The 20,241-nt window shown below is 34.6% G+C and overlaps 1 protein-coding gene across 1 annotated transcript; it reads right to left on the reverse strand.

Annotated features, from left to right (window-relative positions):
• Nucleotides 1-6,032: 6,032 nt before the first annotated feature.
• On the reverse strand, nucleotides 6,033-16,740 carry LOC105763869 (ATP-dependent helicase BRM). Its single transcript, XM_012582252.2, has 14 exons — nucleotides 16,025-16,740; nucleotides 14,247-15,560; nucleotides 12,811-14,133; nucleotides 12,478-12,590; nucleotides 12,117-12,204; nucleotides 11,906-11,992; nucleotides 11,653-11,745; nucleotides 11,485-11,568; nucleotides 11,197-11,400; nucleotides 10,308-10,547; nucleotides 8,676-10,226; nucleotides 8,047-8,592; nucleotides 7,175-7,426; nucleotides 6,033-6,955 (listed from the first exon to the last, which is right to left on the reverse strand). The coding sequence occupies exons 1-14, from the start codon at nucleotides 16,238-16,240 to the stop codon at nucleotides 6,314-6,316; spliced, it is 6,753 nt and encodes a 2,250-aa protein (XP_012437706.1). The 5' UTR covers nucleotides 16,241-16,740; the 3' UTR covers nucleotides 6,033-6,313.
• Between the last annotated feature and the right edge of the window lie 3,501 nt (nucleotides 16,741-20,241).

A 20,241-nucleotide genomic window follows, 5' to 3' on the forward strand; every position in this document is an offset into this window, starting at 1 on the left:
AAATAAAGCAAAAAGGGGACGTTAAGTTAAACGATAAATATGTATTAGTGTTGAACTTAATGAAATTGAATTGTACGTGAATTAAATGGAAATTGCAAATGATATGATTTGAATTAAATGAATTATTGTGGTATTGAAATGTATATTGGATTGAGAAATTTAATTGAATCGTGAACATGAGAATCTTGAATTAAATGAAATGGAAATGAAGTATTGAATTGCATGAGTATGTATTGGATCTCAGAAACCCTATTTGTTACAAATATAGTATTTTGAAGTTATAACGTGAAGATTTATAAAAGCATGTTAAAAATTTGAAGAATGTAAATTTGAATGAAACTTTATAACTCGGTTTAACATGTTTATAAGTGTATGTGTTCTGGTAATGCCTCGTACCCTATTCTGGCATCGAATATGGGTAGGGGGTGTTACAATGTGACATCACCAGATTCAGTCATAACATTTAGACAGGATTTGGGGTGTTACAAGCTGTGAAGAATCCGCAACAAATGTAGGACATTAGTCATTGGTAAAACATCCAAGACCAGCACTTGAAACTGTAATAACCCTAGTGACATGTCATTTGTATCCTTGTCATTCACTAAGTTCATACGGGCCTCAATTCATATCCATACCTTCCATTCCTTTGAACATCAACATATACGCATGAACTCAACTGTATGCATTTTCTTTTTCATTCACAAACATCAATTATACCATTCCTCACGGTTTAGTCCATCCAATATTCAAAATTATTACACTATAGGTATTCAACTACAAGTTATACATATACATACTAAATCAAAAAGGCAATTTACAAAATAGCTTAAGCGTTATACGAACTTACCTACTCAAAAATAGCAGCAAACACGACACCAAGGACTACTCAGTAATTTTTTTCCTTTTTCGTGTTTGTCTATCGGTTGATCCATTTCTTGATCTATATAATAGTTTAATTAAATCATCAACTTCACATACTTATAAAGTATAAATACATGCACGTGAATCTTTATTTAACATTTTACATTAATTTCTTAAACTTTTACATTCTATTCAATTGAGTCCTTCAAACCGAAACTATCACATCTTTTATAGTTAAGCCCCATTTTTTGAACCATTTTCAATTACGTCCTCATAAAATATTTTAGAACCAGAATTTACAAAAATTTCATGCTAATATTAGAACCTTTCCATTTTACTCCCTAATCCCAAAACTAACAACTATCTCTTTACAAATTAGTTCTATTTCATAACAAAGTCCCAAACTCTACCATTTAACATCCAAATAAAATTCAAAACAACAATGGTAACTTTTAAAATCTTTGACAGTTTACAATCTAATCCCCGGGCTAGCTAAATTAAGCTACAACGATCTCAAAAACATAAAATTTACGAAAAATGGGCTTAAAATCGACTTACATGCAAGGACCGAATAATCAAGAATTCTAGAAGCTTTTTATTTCTTCTTCAATGGTGGTTTTTCTAGAAATGAGGAAGATGGTGATGTTTTTATTTTCTTATTTTATTTTATGTTTTAATTAAATTTAACATTTATTTTAACCAATATTTTAACATAGAAAATATTTAAAAATAGGCATCAACCGCCCATAGTCGTTAACAAGGGGTAATTTACCACATAAACCCCTAAAAAACATTAATTAAACCTTTTAACTAATGAAAGTCTATAGCAATTAGCTTTTACAATTTAGTCATTTTACTTAATTAACCAACCAAACATTAAAATCACTGGACCAAACTTTAAAATGACACTCTAATAAACTCATAAATATTAATTAATAATATCTACAAACTCACTCGTCAAAATTTTGGTCCCAAAACCACTATTTTCAACACTACTGAAAAACGGATTGTTACAGCTCCCCTAGCAATGAGGGCTTTGCTAGATCGAGTAGGGGAGAATGTCATGCCCTGTGAGTGAGCAATGCCTCATCAAGCCTGGCATGAGGTTCTCGGAGTGCCTCGAAAGACTCTAGAAGTCCAAAGAAGGGACTGGATCCGTGTAGAATGTTTCGAAAGTTCTAAAACACTCCACCATTATATAGCATTTAATAAGTTAGGTGGGAAAGTTCTAGAATTAGATCTTGACTATCCATTGATATCAATTGTAACTGTTGGATTGTTTGGGGCTTGCCTATATAAATAGAGGTTTTCCTCCCTCGTTTGGACATTCATGCTAGCTTTGAGTAATAGAGATACTTCCACATTCTCCCAACTCTCTTACATTTTTCTAAGCTCTCTTCCTTGTTTACTTGCTTAAGCTAAGTGTGCCAAGCCTCTTTTGAATGAGGATTAAAGGTTGACTTAAGCTCATGGGCGAAAGATCTGAGTCTAAAGCCGCACACAACCGGAGCTAAAGTCTCAGCACATGACACTTACATATTGTAAACACTCATTTCTTTGTTTACACTATTTTACCAATTTGAAATTACGAGGTTCTATCTTAGTCATTGTAAAAGAAAATGTGATAGGTTTTTATCTAAACCTTGAAAAAAAGATAAAAGATTATAAAAGTTATACCTTGCCCTTGAAGGGTGATAGTTCAAGTATAGCAAATTGAAAAAGTCCTTGGTAAGTGAAGCTAAGGCAGTGGAGGTAAGCTATTGAGGTCGAACCACTATAAATCATCACGTCAATGTTTTCTATTTTTTATCATTTTAGCAAAAGTTTTTAATTACCAATTTACCCTTTTTGGTAAACTCCGATCTACCGAGACTTTTTAATTAATATCAGAGCAAAGTCTTATAAAAGTTTTCACCACTAGGAAAAAGGTTTTTGAACTTAAGGTGTTCAGATTGAAGAAAAATGGAATTTGATTCGAGTCAACTAGTGTTGAAGAAGGGAATTTCATTTTGTGTTCTCCACTTTCAAATGGTGAAAACCATTTTCACAATAAAGTTATCATGAAATTATTTATACAAGCATTTTTTATTATAGTGTTTGGAGAATTATTATGAATTACCTTTTGGAAGTCAATAAGGAATAAGAAAGATTGGATGCAAATGATGCAAAGAAGGCTCAATTAGAGGCTATGCATACTCTCCTTGCAGTGCACTAGAGTTTCTTGTTGTGAGAATGCCAAAGAAATATGAAAAAGGTTAGAGAAAATCTAAGATGAGTAAAACATCTTTTTTTTTTCTTATTTGCATTTAGGTACGATAAGAAAAAAAATTGAGAAATCGAAAAACAATCCAAACTAATGGTGCTTAAACGATTTTTAATTCACAAGTTAAGGAACCATGGTTACCTCAAACGAACTGGATTCAATTTTTATTTAATTCATAATTAGTTTTTATTTTTATGATGTAAAAATAAATATTTTATATTTAAAATAGTAAAATAATATAAGATTTATTTTTCAAAAATATTGTATAAAAGTTTGAAAAAAATTAAATATTTTCGAAAAAATTGAAATTTATCAAATAACATCCAAAAATCATAAACAACACTTATTTTATTAAAAATTAAAACTTCAAATGCAAAATTAATATAAAACCCAAAATTAAACATAATTATCACATAGGATTCCACCCATAATACGTGATGTTAGAACCATAGCCTTAGCTTATGTCCAACATTTATGGATTTCACTGATAAAGATGATAATTATAATAGAATTCAGCTATGACTATTTCAAGCTTTCAAATTTTAAAAATAAAAAGATTGGAAGGATTGATAACAAATTTCATAAGCAAATATTGAAAATTCGACAGTGTAATAAAAATAAAAGATAATAGAAATTTAAAGGATGTTATGCTAAGCATTAAAAACTTGGAGGGGCTTAATTAAAAATATTCCCATAGTGGTTTCTATCAATTTAATTGTTCTGGCTTTGTTTTGGTATCTTCTGAAAAGAAATTGAAAATTAACTCAAGTTCATATAATTAACTCAAATAATTTTGTTATTCCCAACCTCTTTTATACAAGAAGGGTAAAAACATTTATGGCAAATATTCTTTACAAATTTTTTATCCCAGAAATTTGCCATACGTTTTTAAGGATTAATACATTATTTCATACTCAAGTTTGACATGTTTTTCTAAAATAATATTTGTATTTGGAAATTTTTATACATTTTGGTACATAAAGATAACATACAATGTTAATTTATAATTCGAGTTTTAAGGTTGATTTGATGATGATTATGAATTTCACTAAACAGGTGTCCTATTGTGAATGTCGATAATAAAATTATAGAGTGCTCTATCAAGATGTGATAGTATGTGATGTGGCTACACTTTGTTAAGTCATCAAATAGAGTTCCGAGGACTTTATAAGATATGACAGGAAAAATCTCTAGATAGACTTTAATGTGATTTGGTGATAGCCCATGGATAAGCATGTGGTAAACTTCCATTAGATTAATCCTATGAAAAAGCTCTTTCATTTTCAAAGTGATTAACTTGACAAAATTCCATAGGTAAAGTAGTTATATAACTATTATTTATATAAATTTTATGATTTAATAATTAGTTACATTAGTTTTGTACTACATTTTTTTATTTGATGTTTTAATTATTTGGTAAGACAATGTTTTTCATTTTCTTGCTTATAGATTGAGATCTTATTTAATTGATAAAATTATAATGTTTTGTTTGGGAACATGGATTTTATTTATTATGTAAATGTTTAAATGGTAAGAATGAAATACATATATTATAGATAAATTAATTAAATTTTAATAAAATATATACTCTGGCTCAAAAATATAATATATATTAAAATAAGTATAAAACATGGATTTGTCAAATCCAAATACATTTTAAGAATTTGGGATTCATTATTAAATAGGCATCTAACAGACCCATAAATTTGAGAAATTATCATAAATATTATATTTCTAAGTAGTTTATTACTCAATTTACATTATCTTTTAAATCCAAATCTAAATTTAAGAAGCTTTATTCTCAAATGCTACCTAAATATAAATCTCAAATATAAGTATGTATCCAATGATTTGATTAAATAATATTTTTTTTCTTTTTACAAAAGAGATTAGTGGATCTTGATATTGTATCATTTAAATTCTAGTTTTCAATTCTTTCCCAAAAGATTCATCATTCTTTTTTCAGCGTATTAGCTATGAATTTTGGAGAATGCTATTGTAATCTTGATTGTTTTTCTAGTAACATTGGAGTTGAAAACAATGCACCAGTGTGCAGTGTTTTCGGTGGCTGGAATCCATTGAAGGTTTGTTCTTGGGTTGTTTGCAATTTACTAGTGGTTCTTTTCGTTTTGGTAGTTTTCCAATTTACTCTTCGTTTTAACGTGTAAGAATTAATTTTTTTTTCTAGTAGAGGGAGTAGTGCTTTTACCACTTAAGGCCCCATGTTGGGTAAAAATATGTACTGTACTTTATTAATGCAACTCGAAGATGCTTTGTGATAATAGTATTTTAGCCTCATTGGTGGCAATATTGATTACCTTGGTTAGAAAGCTTACCTTCTAGAGTTGCTTTCCTTTTCTTGCACGACCGAGGTGCGTACGAACTAAGAGTTAAAGGTATCAACATTTTTCCCCAAGGTTTTTAATGTGGGAAGCATTGTTGTGTTTGCTTATTTAGCTAATTCAGATGCCCTATTTCTTAGCATATATGCTTTATACTATATTATAGTTGTCTTCGCATGGCAAATAAGTGAACATTACTGGCATCCACGATATCCCCAGTCATGCTTCAATGCCGATATAATGACTCTTTGATCCTTTATTTCGATCCTATATAGAAATTATGACAGGTTTCCGAACCAGTAGCCGCAAAGGGGAAAATACAGTAATGAGGTACTCAGTGAAAACGACTAGAAGAGTGATTGTACTGTAAAATCTGTAAATGATGATGCATCTTATCGAGCCAAATCCGAACTCGAAATAGACTTGAATTTGTTTACGAGGAAAGAACTTTCTCAACTCTCAATAGTTCCTGCTGTCACTAAATAAATGTACAATTAAGCCTGTCTTCTGTCAATGGCAAATTCATGCAGTAAATACGATACTCGAATCTTAATATTCGCAAGCTCTTTTCTCGTACTAAAACTGCAATCTATTTCTTCCAAAAGGAAAACATGGGTATAAATAGTGATACCTGCAAGCTGCAGATATGAAAACTATTGCATTGAAACTACTACGGAAAGACGTATACAGCGAGGGGGATCAATGAGCCTACACTACATTAATGGTATGATCTAATTGCAGTTGTACAGGCCATGAAGAGCCACAAAATACACTAGGCACTTGCACTCAATGGCAGCAATTTCTTTTTCTTTTTCTTTTTTAAGGTGATGATCTAGAAACTAGAAAGTCATAAATGGCTTGGCCTCCTTTTACCTGTGTCTGTTCTCAACTTCTTCACAGGATTGGCCCAACCAACACTCCCACTACTACCATTTGACAGATGAGCAGGTTGGTTGGGCCAAGGCTGATGGGTGGTCTGTTGGGTCGGTCTCACATCCTTAGAGACTGATCCTGCTGTTGGACTCCTGATGTTCCGAACTATACTCGGGGATGAAATGGGGCCAACAGATCCAGTCCTAGGCTTTACCATAGACTTTTCCCTGTCTTTCCTCTTCTTCTTGCAAGTAACCAGCTCTCCCGGATGAGTTGGAAGAGAATCACCTTGTTGATATGGTTCCCTGGTACTTCCACTCCCAAGCCTCAATTCCTTTTGGGGCAACTGCACTCTAATCCTTGTTTCCTCACCAGTATGGGTGGGTCCACGTTGTTGTAACGACTTTTGAGTCAAGCCTGAATCAGATTCTACATCCGTCATCTGCTTCTGTCTCTTGCCAACAGCTACCTGTCTAGAGGAGGGACCCGAGGTGGACGTAGATGCTGGACTGAAGAAAGATAATGAATTTCTAGCTTCCTGGAAATCTGTATCTGTAAATACTATCTTCAACAAGTCGAAAAACAGATCGTGTACTTTCTTTGCTTCAGATTTGACCTGTGAATCCCAAGTACATTTCCAGAAGAAGAAAAAAGATCAGGAAGTTCACAAAATTAAACCCTAAACACAGTATAAGTAGGTTAAATTCGATGAAAAGCTCTCAAACTATTTGATTCCAGAATGACTATCCACGGCAAAAGTCAAAAGAGTGATGCAAAGGTTGGTGTGAACACCTAAAGACACCAAAAAATGCCAAGATATGATTAGAGATTATACCTCATGTGAAAAACCGTAAAAATGCATGGCACTTTTTAAAACTAGCTGCACATCTGAAACAAGCTCCATAACTCCACTGTACTCTAATCTGTCAACACGCTGATCAATCTTCCGGAAATCCAACTGATTGCTTCCACTTCCACCTGTGTAACCAGAGTTTTCAATTCTCTTCCACAAGTCCGTCAAAAGTGGTACTATATGTTGACCCTCCTTATCTATTCTCCTCTGAAGCTTGCTAATCACATTTTTGCACTGGAAAGACGAGAATTTTCTAGTCAATAAAGGCCAAAGGTGGAAACTGCTCACTTCTCAAAAGGGAAGATATTTTGATATGCAATCCTTCAATTATTCATTACATGCAAACCAGGAAAAATAAAATGACTTCAAGATTAAACACACAAAGACCAATTCCAAAAAAGAAAACAAAAAGCAGATGGACATGGACAAAAAACAACCAGGTAGAGCAAATGATTGACCATATTGTATAACAAATAAAACTTCCAAAACCCGAAAAGAAGATTCCCAACCTCATAAAATACACTCCAGTTATCCAAATGCCTAACATAGCAAAACCTAAACCAATTTGTCGATGAGAGAACAGGCTAAGATGAAACCTGTTTACGCTGCAGAGCATTAGATGCAATTACAAAAGATCCAATCCGAATGAAGAAAGCTAAGTAATTCAGGAGGACCAGAGATATGGAGACTGATGAGAGCATGCTACAAGAAACACCATCAAGCAATTCATAAAACTAAAGCAAGGTTTCCAAAGTATCACCTATGACCAGGAAAAAAACCCATGATGGCTACATATTTAAGGTAAGAAACAGATATACAAACCAGACACAAAATTACAGTCACTTCAAGTATACCTTTCTTTGGATGACGTCAGACATCTTAGCACCAAAATTTGAAGACCCGCATGTATTAACCAGTTTACTGTCCCAGCTCTCTCTGGAGGGTTTGCCAGCATCTTCTGAAGGAGCAGACATAGAATTCATTCGACCAGGCTTCACTGATGCATGCAACTTTGATGTATTAGCTATTTGTCTTGGCGGTAAGTTCCTCCTACTTTTGGAAGACGAATCATTTGGATCATGCTTGAAAGCATTGCGTTCACGTGTTGGTTTTCTTTCAGTATCAGTCCTCAGTTGTGATTGGTATTTTTGGTCCAGCTGGAAAGACAACAGAGATGAACCTCCACGCTGGAGAAGAGGCTCTTCAGTGGCCGATTTCTCCTCTACTCTTTCCACAGTTTGACGAGGTCGAACCCGAATACTGCGCTTTCGTTTTATCTTGGGTTGGACAACTTGTTCGTCTTCGCCTTCATCGCGATCATGATTCCAACTTTCAGATTGCTGGTGGTCCATGTGAGAATCTCCCGATCCTGCAATTTCACCTTCCTCCAAATCATCGGACTGCCAAAATAAACAAAACATGAGAAAACACCAGAATTCAACAAATGCCGCAATAACAAATCATTATAGGAAAAGAGACATGCCAGTCTTCTTGCAGCTGAACCAGGCCTAGCATCTAATGCAGAGAGAGATCCAAATTTCTGAGGAGATATTGGAGACACCATCTGTGTTGGTCTACGACTATCCAATGATGATCCTGAAGAACCACCTTCTTCAAGTATGTGGTTGTTTCTAATGTGTTCTGAAGCCTGGGCATCCTCATACCCATCATCACCAAGTGCACCATCTTCTTCTGACTGGTCATTATTTACAGGTGGAGCCCCAACAGCACCACTAAATTCATCATCTTCAAATTCACCAATTTCTCCCTCTTCTTCATTCCCAGAATAGCCATTTCTCTCATCAGAACTTGCCTCAGAAAATTCCCCAGTTTCATCTATTTCCTTATAGCTGGGAATTTTTTTCTTAGGCCGCCCCCTTTTTCTCTCAGTATCTGTTTCTTTGGATTCAGTACCGCCACCAGCAGTAAATAAAATGTTCTTTGATGGCTTTTTTGATAAAGTAGCTACAGCAGCATTTACTTCTCTTACACTGGCTCGAAGCCACTTAGGCACCTGTTCATGACAAGTCATCTCCTCAGTCCAATCCAGTTCTTCATCCATTTGATCAAACAGCTCAACTTCTTCCTCACTTCTTGCTATCATGCGATTTACCTGATGCAATGAGGGAACATCATGGACAGTTTCTTGATACCTCTCCTCATCATGCAACAATGTTTCCAAAGTCATGCGTCTCTCTTCATGTGTTGTTCTCTGGTCAAAACGTCCAGCATTGATTACTTCATCGGCCATGTCGATTTTATACTGTTGAATGTTATTCCTTATGAGGCTCTCAATGGATCCCATATATCTATCCTTACCAGCAAAATCATCCTCAAAATCAACTGTACCTCCACTCCTTAATTCATCCTCCTTCTGCTGACTAGAGATTTTGTCAACAACTGCTTCCATGTAAATTACTTTGACTTCCCTTGTTTGTCCAATTCGGTGAGCTCTAGCAACTGCCTGTTCCTCATTTTTAGGATTTGGATCAGGATCATAGATCACTACAGTGTCAGCAGATTGAAGATTTAGACCACGTCCAGCAGCACGAATACTTAGTAAGAATATGAAGCACTCAGAGTGCGGGCTATTGAAGTCAACAATAGCTGATTCTCGATCTTCCAAACTAGTTGTTCCATCAATACGTCTGTAGACAAGCCTCCTCCACTGCAAGTATTCCTCCAAGATATCCAGAAGCTTCGTCATGGTACTAAAGAGTAATACTCGATGCCCGGTTCTCTGAAGTTTTATTAGGATTCTGTCTAGGATCCACAATTTCCCACAAGATCTTACAAGGAAATCTTTGGAGAAGTCATTGAAATATGGGTAATTAAGCAAAGGATGATTACAAGTCTTCCGAAGCTCCATACACCGGTTATTTAAAGTTTTGTACACCTTAGCCTGGTATATTGGATTTTTTTGAACCTTGCGCTTCTCATCTTCTGGATCAACTCGAAGAGTCCCAGTTGATTTTATCCAATCATAAATGGCACTCTGAATAGCTGACATTCTGCATTTTAAAACTATTGAGACCTGTAGTTGGCCAAGGAAAAAACATCATTAGAACCAGCAAACAATAAGTGATTTCTAAAGCAGGACACAAGAACAGCATACCTTTGGAGGAAGTGAACCTTCCACATCTTCAACACGACGTCTAAGCATAAAGGGCTCTAGAATTTGATGAAGTCGATGGATGATGATAACCTTCTTCTCTGTCTCAAGCCAATCATCTTCTGCATTATGTGTAGGTTCCCTTTGAAATGGTTGCGAAAACCAATCGTGAAATGCCTTGCGATTATCAAACACTTCAGGAAGGAGAAGATTTAACAATGACCAGAGTTCTTTCAAGTCATTCTGTGGCATAAAAGAAACTCTTGTTCAACACATCAAATAAGATAGAAACACAAACACATAAGAAAGTGAGCCTGGAGGGAAGAAAAAGGTGAGAATAGGTTTATCACTTCAACGCATCTAATAAGCCACAATGGAGGGTATAAAGTAAACTGTGAAAAACAGGTTATCTAAACAAGCACACATTTTTTGGCAAAGAAAATTCATATTGTGAATAATTAGAGGATGGCAAGGAGCCCCGTTAAGTTTTGCCAGCTAAAAGATGTTAAGGAAAGACCGTTAAAATTTCAACCATTACTCAAACAGCATTGTATGACATAGTGAAGTAGCCCCTTTTCATTCTGCACATGGATATTTAGTGAGGAACCAATTAGAAGAGACATGATGAAAATTCAAATTTTGAAATTTAAGATTTCTAAACTTAGGAGAAACTTGTTATAAAGTTAAGCCTATCCTAAGTGCATAGGTGTCAAGGTGTGCATCTGAGTATGCAATAAAAGTGCTGCCAATAAATAATGGTGGTCATACCATTTCATGTAGATGGCAGTCATAATAGTAAGGCGACAAAGTTGTTCAAAGTTTTCAAATCTGTATGCATGTACATACACGTAATTTTTCAATTTCAGAACATGCTAGAGCTGCCTTAACAGACCTGTAATGGTGTCCCAGTAAGAAGTAAACGCCTTTGGCAGCGGTACCTATCAAGATCACGAGCTAAAACAGATTCCCTGTCTTTCATTCGCTGTGCTTCATCAATTATGATGTACTTCCAATCAATTTTAGAAAGTTTTGACCGGTCATACATGATGAATTCATAAGTTGTCACAAGGACATTAAATTTCATTGCCAGAACCTCCTATAAAACAAGAAAACCAGAAGAAAGTTCAGCAAATTTTGACACTTAAAAGAACAACTAAATACAGAAACCTGTAGTTCTTACTTGAGAAAATAATTTTGAACGTTGTTCTTTTCCTCCGACATAATAGATACATGACACAGATGGCAGCCAATTGTGGAGCTCACTCTGCAAGAAAGAACTCAGTTAGTTCTTGCCAAGGATATCAGGAAAATATCATAACAGTCAATAAAAAGCAAAAATAAAACCAACCTTCCAATTTACTAGAACAGCATTTGGGACAATTATAAGATGCGGGCCATAGTTTCCTTTAAATTCCATCAAATAAGCAATCAATGCCATAACCTGTACAATAAGGTAAACCTAGGAATTAACAACCCTATTTTATCATATGATTATCTGCCAAAACAATAAATGCTCTGACTAATTCCAAAACCCTGCCTAACTCCAAAATAAAATAAACTGCAATGTTACTCGCAATTAATATCTTTTAAAGTAACAATACCTGAACAGTTTTCCCAAGACCCATCTCATCAGCCAAAATACCATTTAGTTTATTATTATACAAAGAAAGCATCCACTGCAAACCAACCTACCAAAAAATACATAGATGCCATAAAAATCTTAACTTGCTATAACAAAGTAGTAAACTGACAGATACAAAAACCAAGGAAAGGTTAGGAAGGAAACATAATATTTTAGATATAGCAACCTACAAGCTGATAGTCTCGTAATGTTCCAGCTCGTAGCATTGATGGCTGCCTTATGATCTTTTCATTGACAGCATGAGCAAGATTATAATACCTGTTGATGACCAGGACAGATGAAGAATGACTAAAAGTGCCCAAAATTTGGTGGCATGTGAGAATGTCTTTAGAATAAACAAAAACATAAATGGTAAATTTATATAAACCATATGTGATATAGTTACTGAACTAAAGAGCATGAGAAAAGCTACTGCATAAGCCCCATCTTACTGTCACAAGATTTACACCCATCCCGCTCAATCTTTGCAACTGAAGCCCCTTAATAAGTCCTAAGAAATGAACTATTATATGCTCGAAAACATTAACTTACTTGCTAACAGATGAACCTTCCCTGGGTGCATTCATTTCCATAAACCGATTTCTTATCATTACTTCCTCCCCAGCACAAGCTGCTGCAACCCTAACTTCTTCTTCTGATAGGCCCTTTAGTCAAGAAGTACAAAAAAAAAAAAGTAAATAACAGGGAATCCACAAAAAAAGTAAATAACAGGGAATCCACCTCGTTGCATGGTGATTAAGAAAGGAAATTATATTTTTAGGCTCAGAATTCAGTCCAAAAAAATTAAAGGAACTGAGAAAGGGGGAACACCCTAAAAGACAACTAGGAGTGAGTACAAGGGAGAGAGAGTTCAAGAAACCCTGCCTGCAACCGTGCAGCAACAGCAGCAGCATTTGCTGCATCAGCTACTTCCTGCTGATTCTTGGCAGCTGTAATCTTACTTCCCAGTTTTTGAAGATATTCTTCAGTCTGCGTCAAGAATGATGAAAGAACTTCATATCTCTCTGCAGCATCTCCAGGGATATTTGTCTGCTGCTCAATCAACATCTCCCGGTACCTTTCAACATCATTATTCTTCAAGGCTTCCATCCTTTTATTTCTATCATCATCTTTCCTCTTTGAAAACTCTCGTAACATTCTTTCATGGTACTTGGCAACTCCCCTATTACGAGCAGTTCGTGCGTCACGGATAGCCCAATGAGCCTCCAGGAGCTTCTTACGCCACTGAAAGATGGATTTCAACTGCTTCTCTCTTAGGGCCTTCTGAGTGACTTGTACGTGTCTCGCCAGCTCAATACGCTGACGCTCACACAGGCGGACAAATTTTCTGTACGGTCTGTCAGGCATCGCCATTATCTCTTGTTGCTGCTGGTCAACTTCATCCCTTAAACGAGCCTGCAGATCTTTAAGTCGAAGCTTTTTTTCTTCAATTTGCAGTCGCAGAACAAGATCCGGCCTAATCCTTTTTGTCTCCATATTTACTGCTAGTAAGTTACCAATCTTCCTCAAATTCTCTGATCGTTTCTTGCTAAGGACTTCCATGCCTTCCTCAAAGAGTAGGTCTTTGACATCATACGCCAAAGTTAAATTATTATTGCTGTTAGGCATTGCTGAGCCATATGATTCATGTTTCCTAGTGAAGAAGGGGAAATCAAAGAGTGGACCATGATACTTTCTGGCAGAGGCAGGATCCTTTAGCTGGGGGGCAGAGTTTGCCTGCATGGGTTTCTTAACTTGCCCTCCATCAGATGCCGCAACTTGTGGTGAAACAGCCTTTCCCCTGTCTGCACTAAAATCACTTCGAACTGGAGCTTTCGGAAGACCACGTTCTACTTCTTGGTCTGACTTGACAGAAAAGACAGAACTTTGCTGCTCTTCTTTTCCAGCAGGTAATGTAGATGGATCCTTAGCCATAGCTGACGCACCTTGCATATGAGCTGTTGATTCAGTTGCTCTATCATCTCCTACATAAGCTTCGTCTTTAGTAATATTCTGTCCTTTGGTAGATTGCTCAGCCTGTGCAACCTTCTCCTTTGACTCCACCTGCTTCGCTTGATCTTCTATATTCTTTCCACCATCTCTGTCCTGGTTATTTCCACCTAAAGGAGGTAATTGCATCTGCTGCACCACAAGTGGTGGGGGAACAATGGCTCGAAGAAGCTCTTGTGGAAGTGTACCTTCTCCTTTCTGTTAATGACCACAAAACCAGCATGATCCAGCATCACGCAATCAGCAGAAAGGCAAAATACATAAATGATCAGAGAAAGAAGGATAGGATATGGAGAGAGAGATTAGTATACCTTCAGGCGCCTAAATGCTAGTATTTGTGCTTTGAGAACATGAAGTTGTTGTTTAGTGAAACCAAAACGCTGCTGTGGCATCTGGGTAGAAGCTCCCCCTTGTGATGGTACATTGTTAACAGATCCCCCATCATTACCAGGGGCAGCAGGCTGAAGAGAAGATCGATTGAAGTGTTTCGTATGCTGCATTTGCACTGTTTCTATGCCACCTGATGAATTTTTTGCTGGCAAGGATGGATCAATACTCTGGCTAACATTTGCAGATACTTGTGGAGGATGCATAGGAGGCATCCCATTTCCATGCCCAACTGACTGTCTGGGAAGCTCTTGATTATCTAGGCCATGAATTGCTAACTGCTGCATTGAAACATTGTTAGCACTGTTAATCACCCCAACACTGGAAGTTGACCCAAAAGTGTTTGGTGGAGCCATCGGCCTAGTTTTGGCAAAGCCAGACATGCCAGATATATCGTTTGATGAGTTACCACGGGGAGAACTCTCACTTGGAACTGATGGAGAAGTGATTTGCGGCTTGGACACAGGTACTGGTGATGACTGAGTACCCATATTCCTTTCATTTGTTTTTTGCTGGGCAGCCATCCTACTCTGCATTAGTGGAATGAGCTGTGCCATCAAGTTGGCGTTTGCAGGTTGCAACAGATCAATATTACGCTCAAGTGCCCATGCCTGCAACTGTGCAGCCATAGCAACTTGATTGTTTCCCATGTTTTGAACAGTCTGAGGAGCTTGCTGTGTCTGCATGGCCCTTAAAACATTCCCGGGCATTAATTGTCCAATAACTGTTGCCTGAGCGGGTGGCTTGTGCTCAGAAGCAGACCTTGATCCTTGCTCAATCTGCTTTTCAGCACAACCAAGCTGCTCAGATGCGTTCTTAGAGGATGATGCCTGAGCCTGATTAGCAGCCTGCATGGAGATAAGTTCCTGCATTTTTATGTTTCCAGTTCGCATGTCCTGATCCTTAAAAGATGCAGGGCCCAACATGGCCATCTTAGCTTGCTGCTGTGCCAAAAGTGCCTTCTGTTGCTGAGAAGCCTGGTAAGCAAACTGATAATAAGCTTGCTGAGCAGAACTCGCCATTTGTTGCTCAACACCTTGACTCCTATTCTGGCTGTCCTGCGCAGAAGCATGTTGTTGAGGCAGATCAAAGAACCTCCTGGACATTTGCGGCGGTTGCATGGAGCCTGGAGATGAAGGAAAATTGCTACCTCCCATCAGACCTTGCAGACCACTGGCTTGGTATGCTAGGTTAGCTTCATTTCCTTCAGGTTTTCTAAGTAATTGTTGTTGTAATGACTGCAAGAACAAATACAAACACAAAAATATAACGCTTGAACTTCTCAAACTGACACATAGTGCTAACTGGTACCAGACGTATTAATGACTCAAAGATACGAGGGTTGACTAAACTAGATACTTCAAACAAGTAACTCAAAAAAAAAAAAAGGAAACTTATGGATCTTTCAAAAGGAGTAGAACAAAACTTAACAAGATTTTCACTTGCATCTCCACAAAGGATTTTGAAGACCTAAGAGCTGAGTACAGTCGTTCCCCGGACACAATTGAATTACCAAATAACTAATCAACCTTATGTAAGACATCAGAGATTGTATTTATTGCACCAAATTAAATCCCCCAAAACCCGCCAAATTCAACAATTCACCGCTGCCCATTTACCAAAAACAGACTTGAGTTCACAAAATCAAGTTCAATTCAATTATTTTCCATTAGCTATATCTAAAATTCCATAAACCATTTACCTGCCTAGACGCAATTTGATGCTGCTGTTTCTGACTTTGTTGTTGTTGCTGCTGCTGCGGCTGCTGTTGTACCGAATCAAACCCCAAGTGTGGGGTCGAAACGGCCGACGACGAAGAAGATGGCGAAGCTGCGGACGATGTAGATGCCGCCCGACCCACCGGGCCCACACTCGGGTTCCGGCTGGGCCCACCTCCGCCACCACTACCAGAATGCATAAAAAACTAACCCCCAATTTTCTTTTAACAAAAAATTCCCCCGCGAATTCCAAATTATTACAACAAAAAATTAAAAAAAAGAAAAAACCCCACCACTTCCACAAACCCGAATCCCTCCAAAAACCCTTTTTTTATTTAATAAAACCCCTTTTTTAACCCTCCGATCTCAACGTTCAAAATTAGAAATTAAAGAAAATTAACTAAAAACAAATCAAATATTCAGGTTTATTTTTTTGTTGTTTCTCTCTCTCTCTCTCTCTCTCTCTCTCTAAGAATCCGAAAATTACGGTATAGATGAGAGATAGATCTTGATGATTTAATCAAGAGCGAACTTGACGGAAACTGTGGAATAAAAATTAAAACTCGGTGATTCGACTCACTGCCCCCACACACCACGAATCTCTCTCTCTATCTCAGGGTTTTCACGCAATTTTGCAAAAAAATTCCCCTTTCGGGTCAAACCCTAGTGAGGTTATTTTTCTTCAAAATATTTTGTTTCTATTTTTTTTTCTCTTCTTTGCCTTTTGGTGCTTAGTGCTTTACCTTTAAGGTGGGCTCCACTGTGGCTGCCTATGGTTAGAAATTTACGGGAAGGGTATGACATGTAAATTTCAACCCTTGGTTTTTATTGATATTTACAGGAACACCCTCAATATGCCCAGAAAATATCTGACGCAACAGATTTGGAAAAAAAGGTATAATGACTTATTTAGCCCTTCAACTTTACAAAAAATCATTTTAACCCTTATTTAATTTTTGACCTTTTTAGCCCTTAAACTTACATTTTTTCTCAAACCACCCCGAAATTGGTGAAAAAGTTAATATATTTTCACTTTGTTGACGTGACATATACATGTATGACGTCAGCATTTAATTATTTTTTAAAAATTAAACTCATTGAAATTATTTAAAAAGTATAAAAAATTTAAAATTTATTTTTAAAATTTAAAAAATTAATTAAATTTTGGCATGAGATCCACGTGTATGCCACATCAGCAAAGTTAACAAACATTAATTTGACAAAAATGCAAATTTAAGGACAAAAAAAGAGTAAAAAAAATTAAATGGATGGCTAAAATGACCTTCTTCTTTTTTTGTAAAGTAGGAGGGCCAAAAAAGTTATTGTGCCAAAAAATAATGCATTATGTCAAATTTAGTCCTTAACGTTTACATCTTTTTTCAACTTGGCTCTTATTCTTTTTTGGTATAATGTCAAATTTTACCTTTAATGTTTACATCTTTTTATCAATTTAGCTCTTATTATTTTTCAAAATTACTTATGCTAATTGCACTCGAGATCCATAAATTATTAGTAAGTTTACAGTTTAGTCACTCAACTCCAAAAAGTTACAAAACAGTTATTCAATTATCCGAAAGTTTTCATTTAAGTCACTAAATTATTAGAAATTTTTTATTTAAATTATTGGGTTGTTAGGTTTTTTTTTTTTAAGTCTGACTAGTGAGCTCCAAGGTAAGGGTGAGCATTCTTTCAAATCGAGTGAAAAATTATCGAGTTGATGAGTCATATTTTATCATCCTAACTCGATTTAAATTTTTTTAAATAGAGTCGAGTGAAATGAAATTCAAGTCGAGTTGAATCAAATGAAATTATTCTAAGTTAAATTAAAATTTTAAATATGTCAAATTAAATTCTTATTATAATATAGCTAATTTCATGTTAAAGCACATAAATTGAAAACATATATATTTGAAAACTTTTACAAAGCAAAATAAGAGAAAAAAATATTTTAGTATGATAAACTTGAATAGTTAATTTACTAATTTAGGTCCCAAAATTATTATTTTAGAATTTTTAACTTTTATATAATTTTAGAATTTTATAATATTTAAAATATATAAATTTTTGATTTTTATAAGTATTTTGAACTTTAAATTTTATTTTAAATTTTTGAAAATTATTTTGATTTTTTAATTTTTGTTGAAAGAGACCAATTTGCTCATTTTTAGGATTGATAGGAACCAAATGGGTATTTACACCAATTTGTTATTTGAGTTATTCAAATCATCTGCGTTATTTGAATTGTAAAATTCAACTCGACTCGAACTCAAAACCCAAGTTACTTATTGGAGTTTACTCAAAAAAAACTAAATAACTCGAACAATTCAAATTGATTAACTCAAAATTTAAAAAAAAATCAATTTTTTCTAGTCAATTCAAGTTTTGCTCACCTCTACTCCAATTCGATGATCAGTACAGTGGATTGGAGAATAAAGTTGATTCATGGAAGAAGAAAAAAAACTAAATTATGAAAGAGAAGGGAAAGAAGAGGTTTCAATTGATATAGATGGTGCAAATGAAGATGTCATACAACAATAATTTTAACAACCCAGTGACTTAAATGAAAATTTTTGGATAATTTAGTAACCATTTTGTAATTTTTTGAAATTAAGTGACCAAAACGTACACTTACAAATAATTTAGTGACCTTGAGTGAAATTTACCCAATAATAATCTTAGTAAAAATTTCCACCAATAACGGCTTTACACGTATGACATGTTTATTTCATTAATCATATCCATACCGTAGTTTCTCGGCATGAAAAATGTCTGCAAATAATTAGGAGTAATTATCACAATCGAATTCATAATTAAAATATATTTGAAAATATAAAATTAAAGTTAAAATAAAATTTGAAGAAAAATCACAATTTATTTACACACAATAAAACTCAAATATAAAATCTCAATATTCCTTACTTCAGCCTTGCTATTATGAGTTTCATAAGATAATATAATAAGCTTAAATTTAATAAAGTGATATATTATTTAAAATAATTACATAATATTTAAGTCTCTTTGGATGAACGGTGAAATTTTTTACCTCACAGCTACAATAATTAATTTTACTGTTATTGCTATTTTTAATTTACTGGAGATAAACGCACCACCCATCCAAATAGGGCTTAATTTTGTTCGCAGATTTTCATTAATCTATCCTAAAAGTTTTGGGAAAAAAATTATCCTAGAATTGATATCAAATATTCAAAATCGATAATCTATGATTAAGATAATATAATTTTATTGTTAAAAATGATAATGTAAACTTATTTTGTTCTAAATAAACACTTTAGCATGTATAAAAATATATATTAAATATATCATGCCAAATGTTTATTTATCAAGTCGAACAAAAAGATTTTAAAATTAACTAATTAGTAAAAATATATTTAATTCATTTAAATTTGTGAGGGAGCTCGTAAGCTTTTTAATAAATCATTTTTTTCATTATTATATAATTAATAATATTATTGTTTATATGTTTACTTTATTTATAATATAATTATTCCTATTTATGTTTAATTATTTTATATCTCAAAAATATGTTATGTATAAATTATATAAGCATACTTCAAAACTATATATATATATATATATATATATATATATATATATATATTTGATGTAGTCTAGTTGCAAATTACGTTCGGAGGTGTTTGGTTGTTTAACTAGGTCTAGAATTTGAGTGTTATTGTGAATTCAAAAGTGTCGATATGAATCTAGAAACTTTTTAGAGGGGTCAAAATTTAATTATAATTTTTAAGAAGTCAAAATTTAATTTTATATTTATTAATTGATAATTTCATCATCTTTTAAGGGAACTAATTTTTTCCTCGTTTTAAAGGGTCAAAGTATAATTTTATCATTATATTAATTTATAATTTTATTAATTTAGAGGAGACTAAACAAGCAATTTTCTATCAGAAAGAGGGCTCAAGCCCTTCATTACCCATTAAATTCACACTTGATAAGCGTTGAAAATATCAAATTTTGTACATCGAGATGTTTAGATGTTTAAATCAACAAATAGAGGAGATAGATTTTGAAAGTAAATGATGAAGAGAGTGAAAAATGTTCGAGGTTAGAACTGTTCTTAAATATTTATACTTAACGTTCGAACAAATTCCAATATGTGATTATTTGTTGTTTATTCGACAATATTGGTGTATTGGCATGCTGGAATATTTAATGGATCATTTAT

Source organism: Gossypium raimondii, chromosome 12, assembly GCF_025698545.1.
Source record: "Gossypium raimondii isolate GPD5lz chromosome 12, ASM2569854v1, whole genome shotgun sequence".
Classification (NCBI taxonomy): Eukaryota; Viridiplantae; Streptophyta; class Magnoliopsida; order Malvales; family Malvaceae; genus Gossypium; species Gossypium raimondii.

Bases quoted from the DNA above. Each gene is read 5' to 3' on its own strand.
- LOC105763869 (XM_012582252.2), bottom strand. From the start codon at position 16,240: ATGCATTCTGGTAGTGGTGGCGGAGGTGGGCCCAGCCGGAACCCGAGT. The intron at 12,591-12,810 runs GCAGGGTTTCTT...TCTTGACTAAAG, and splicing joins CTGTTGCTGCACGGTTGCAG to GGCCTATCAGAAGAAGAAGT. The intron at 7,427-8,046 runs GTATACTTGAAG...TCGTCTTTCCAG, and splicing joins CTGACGTCATCCAAAGAAAG to TGCAAAAATGTGATTAGCAA.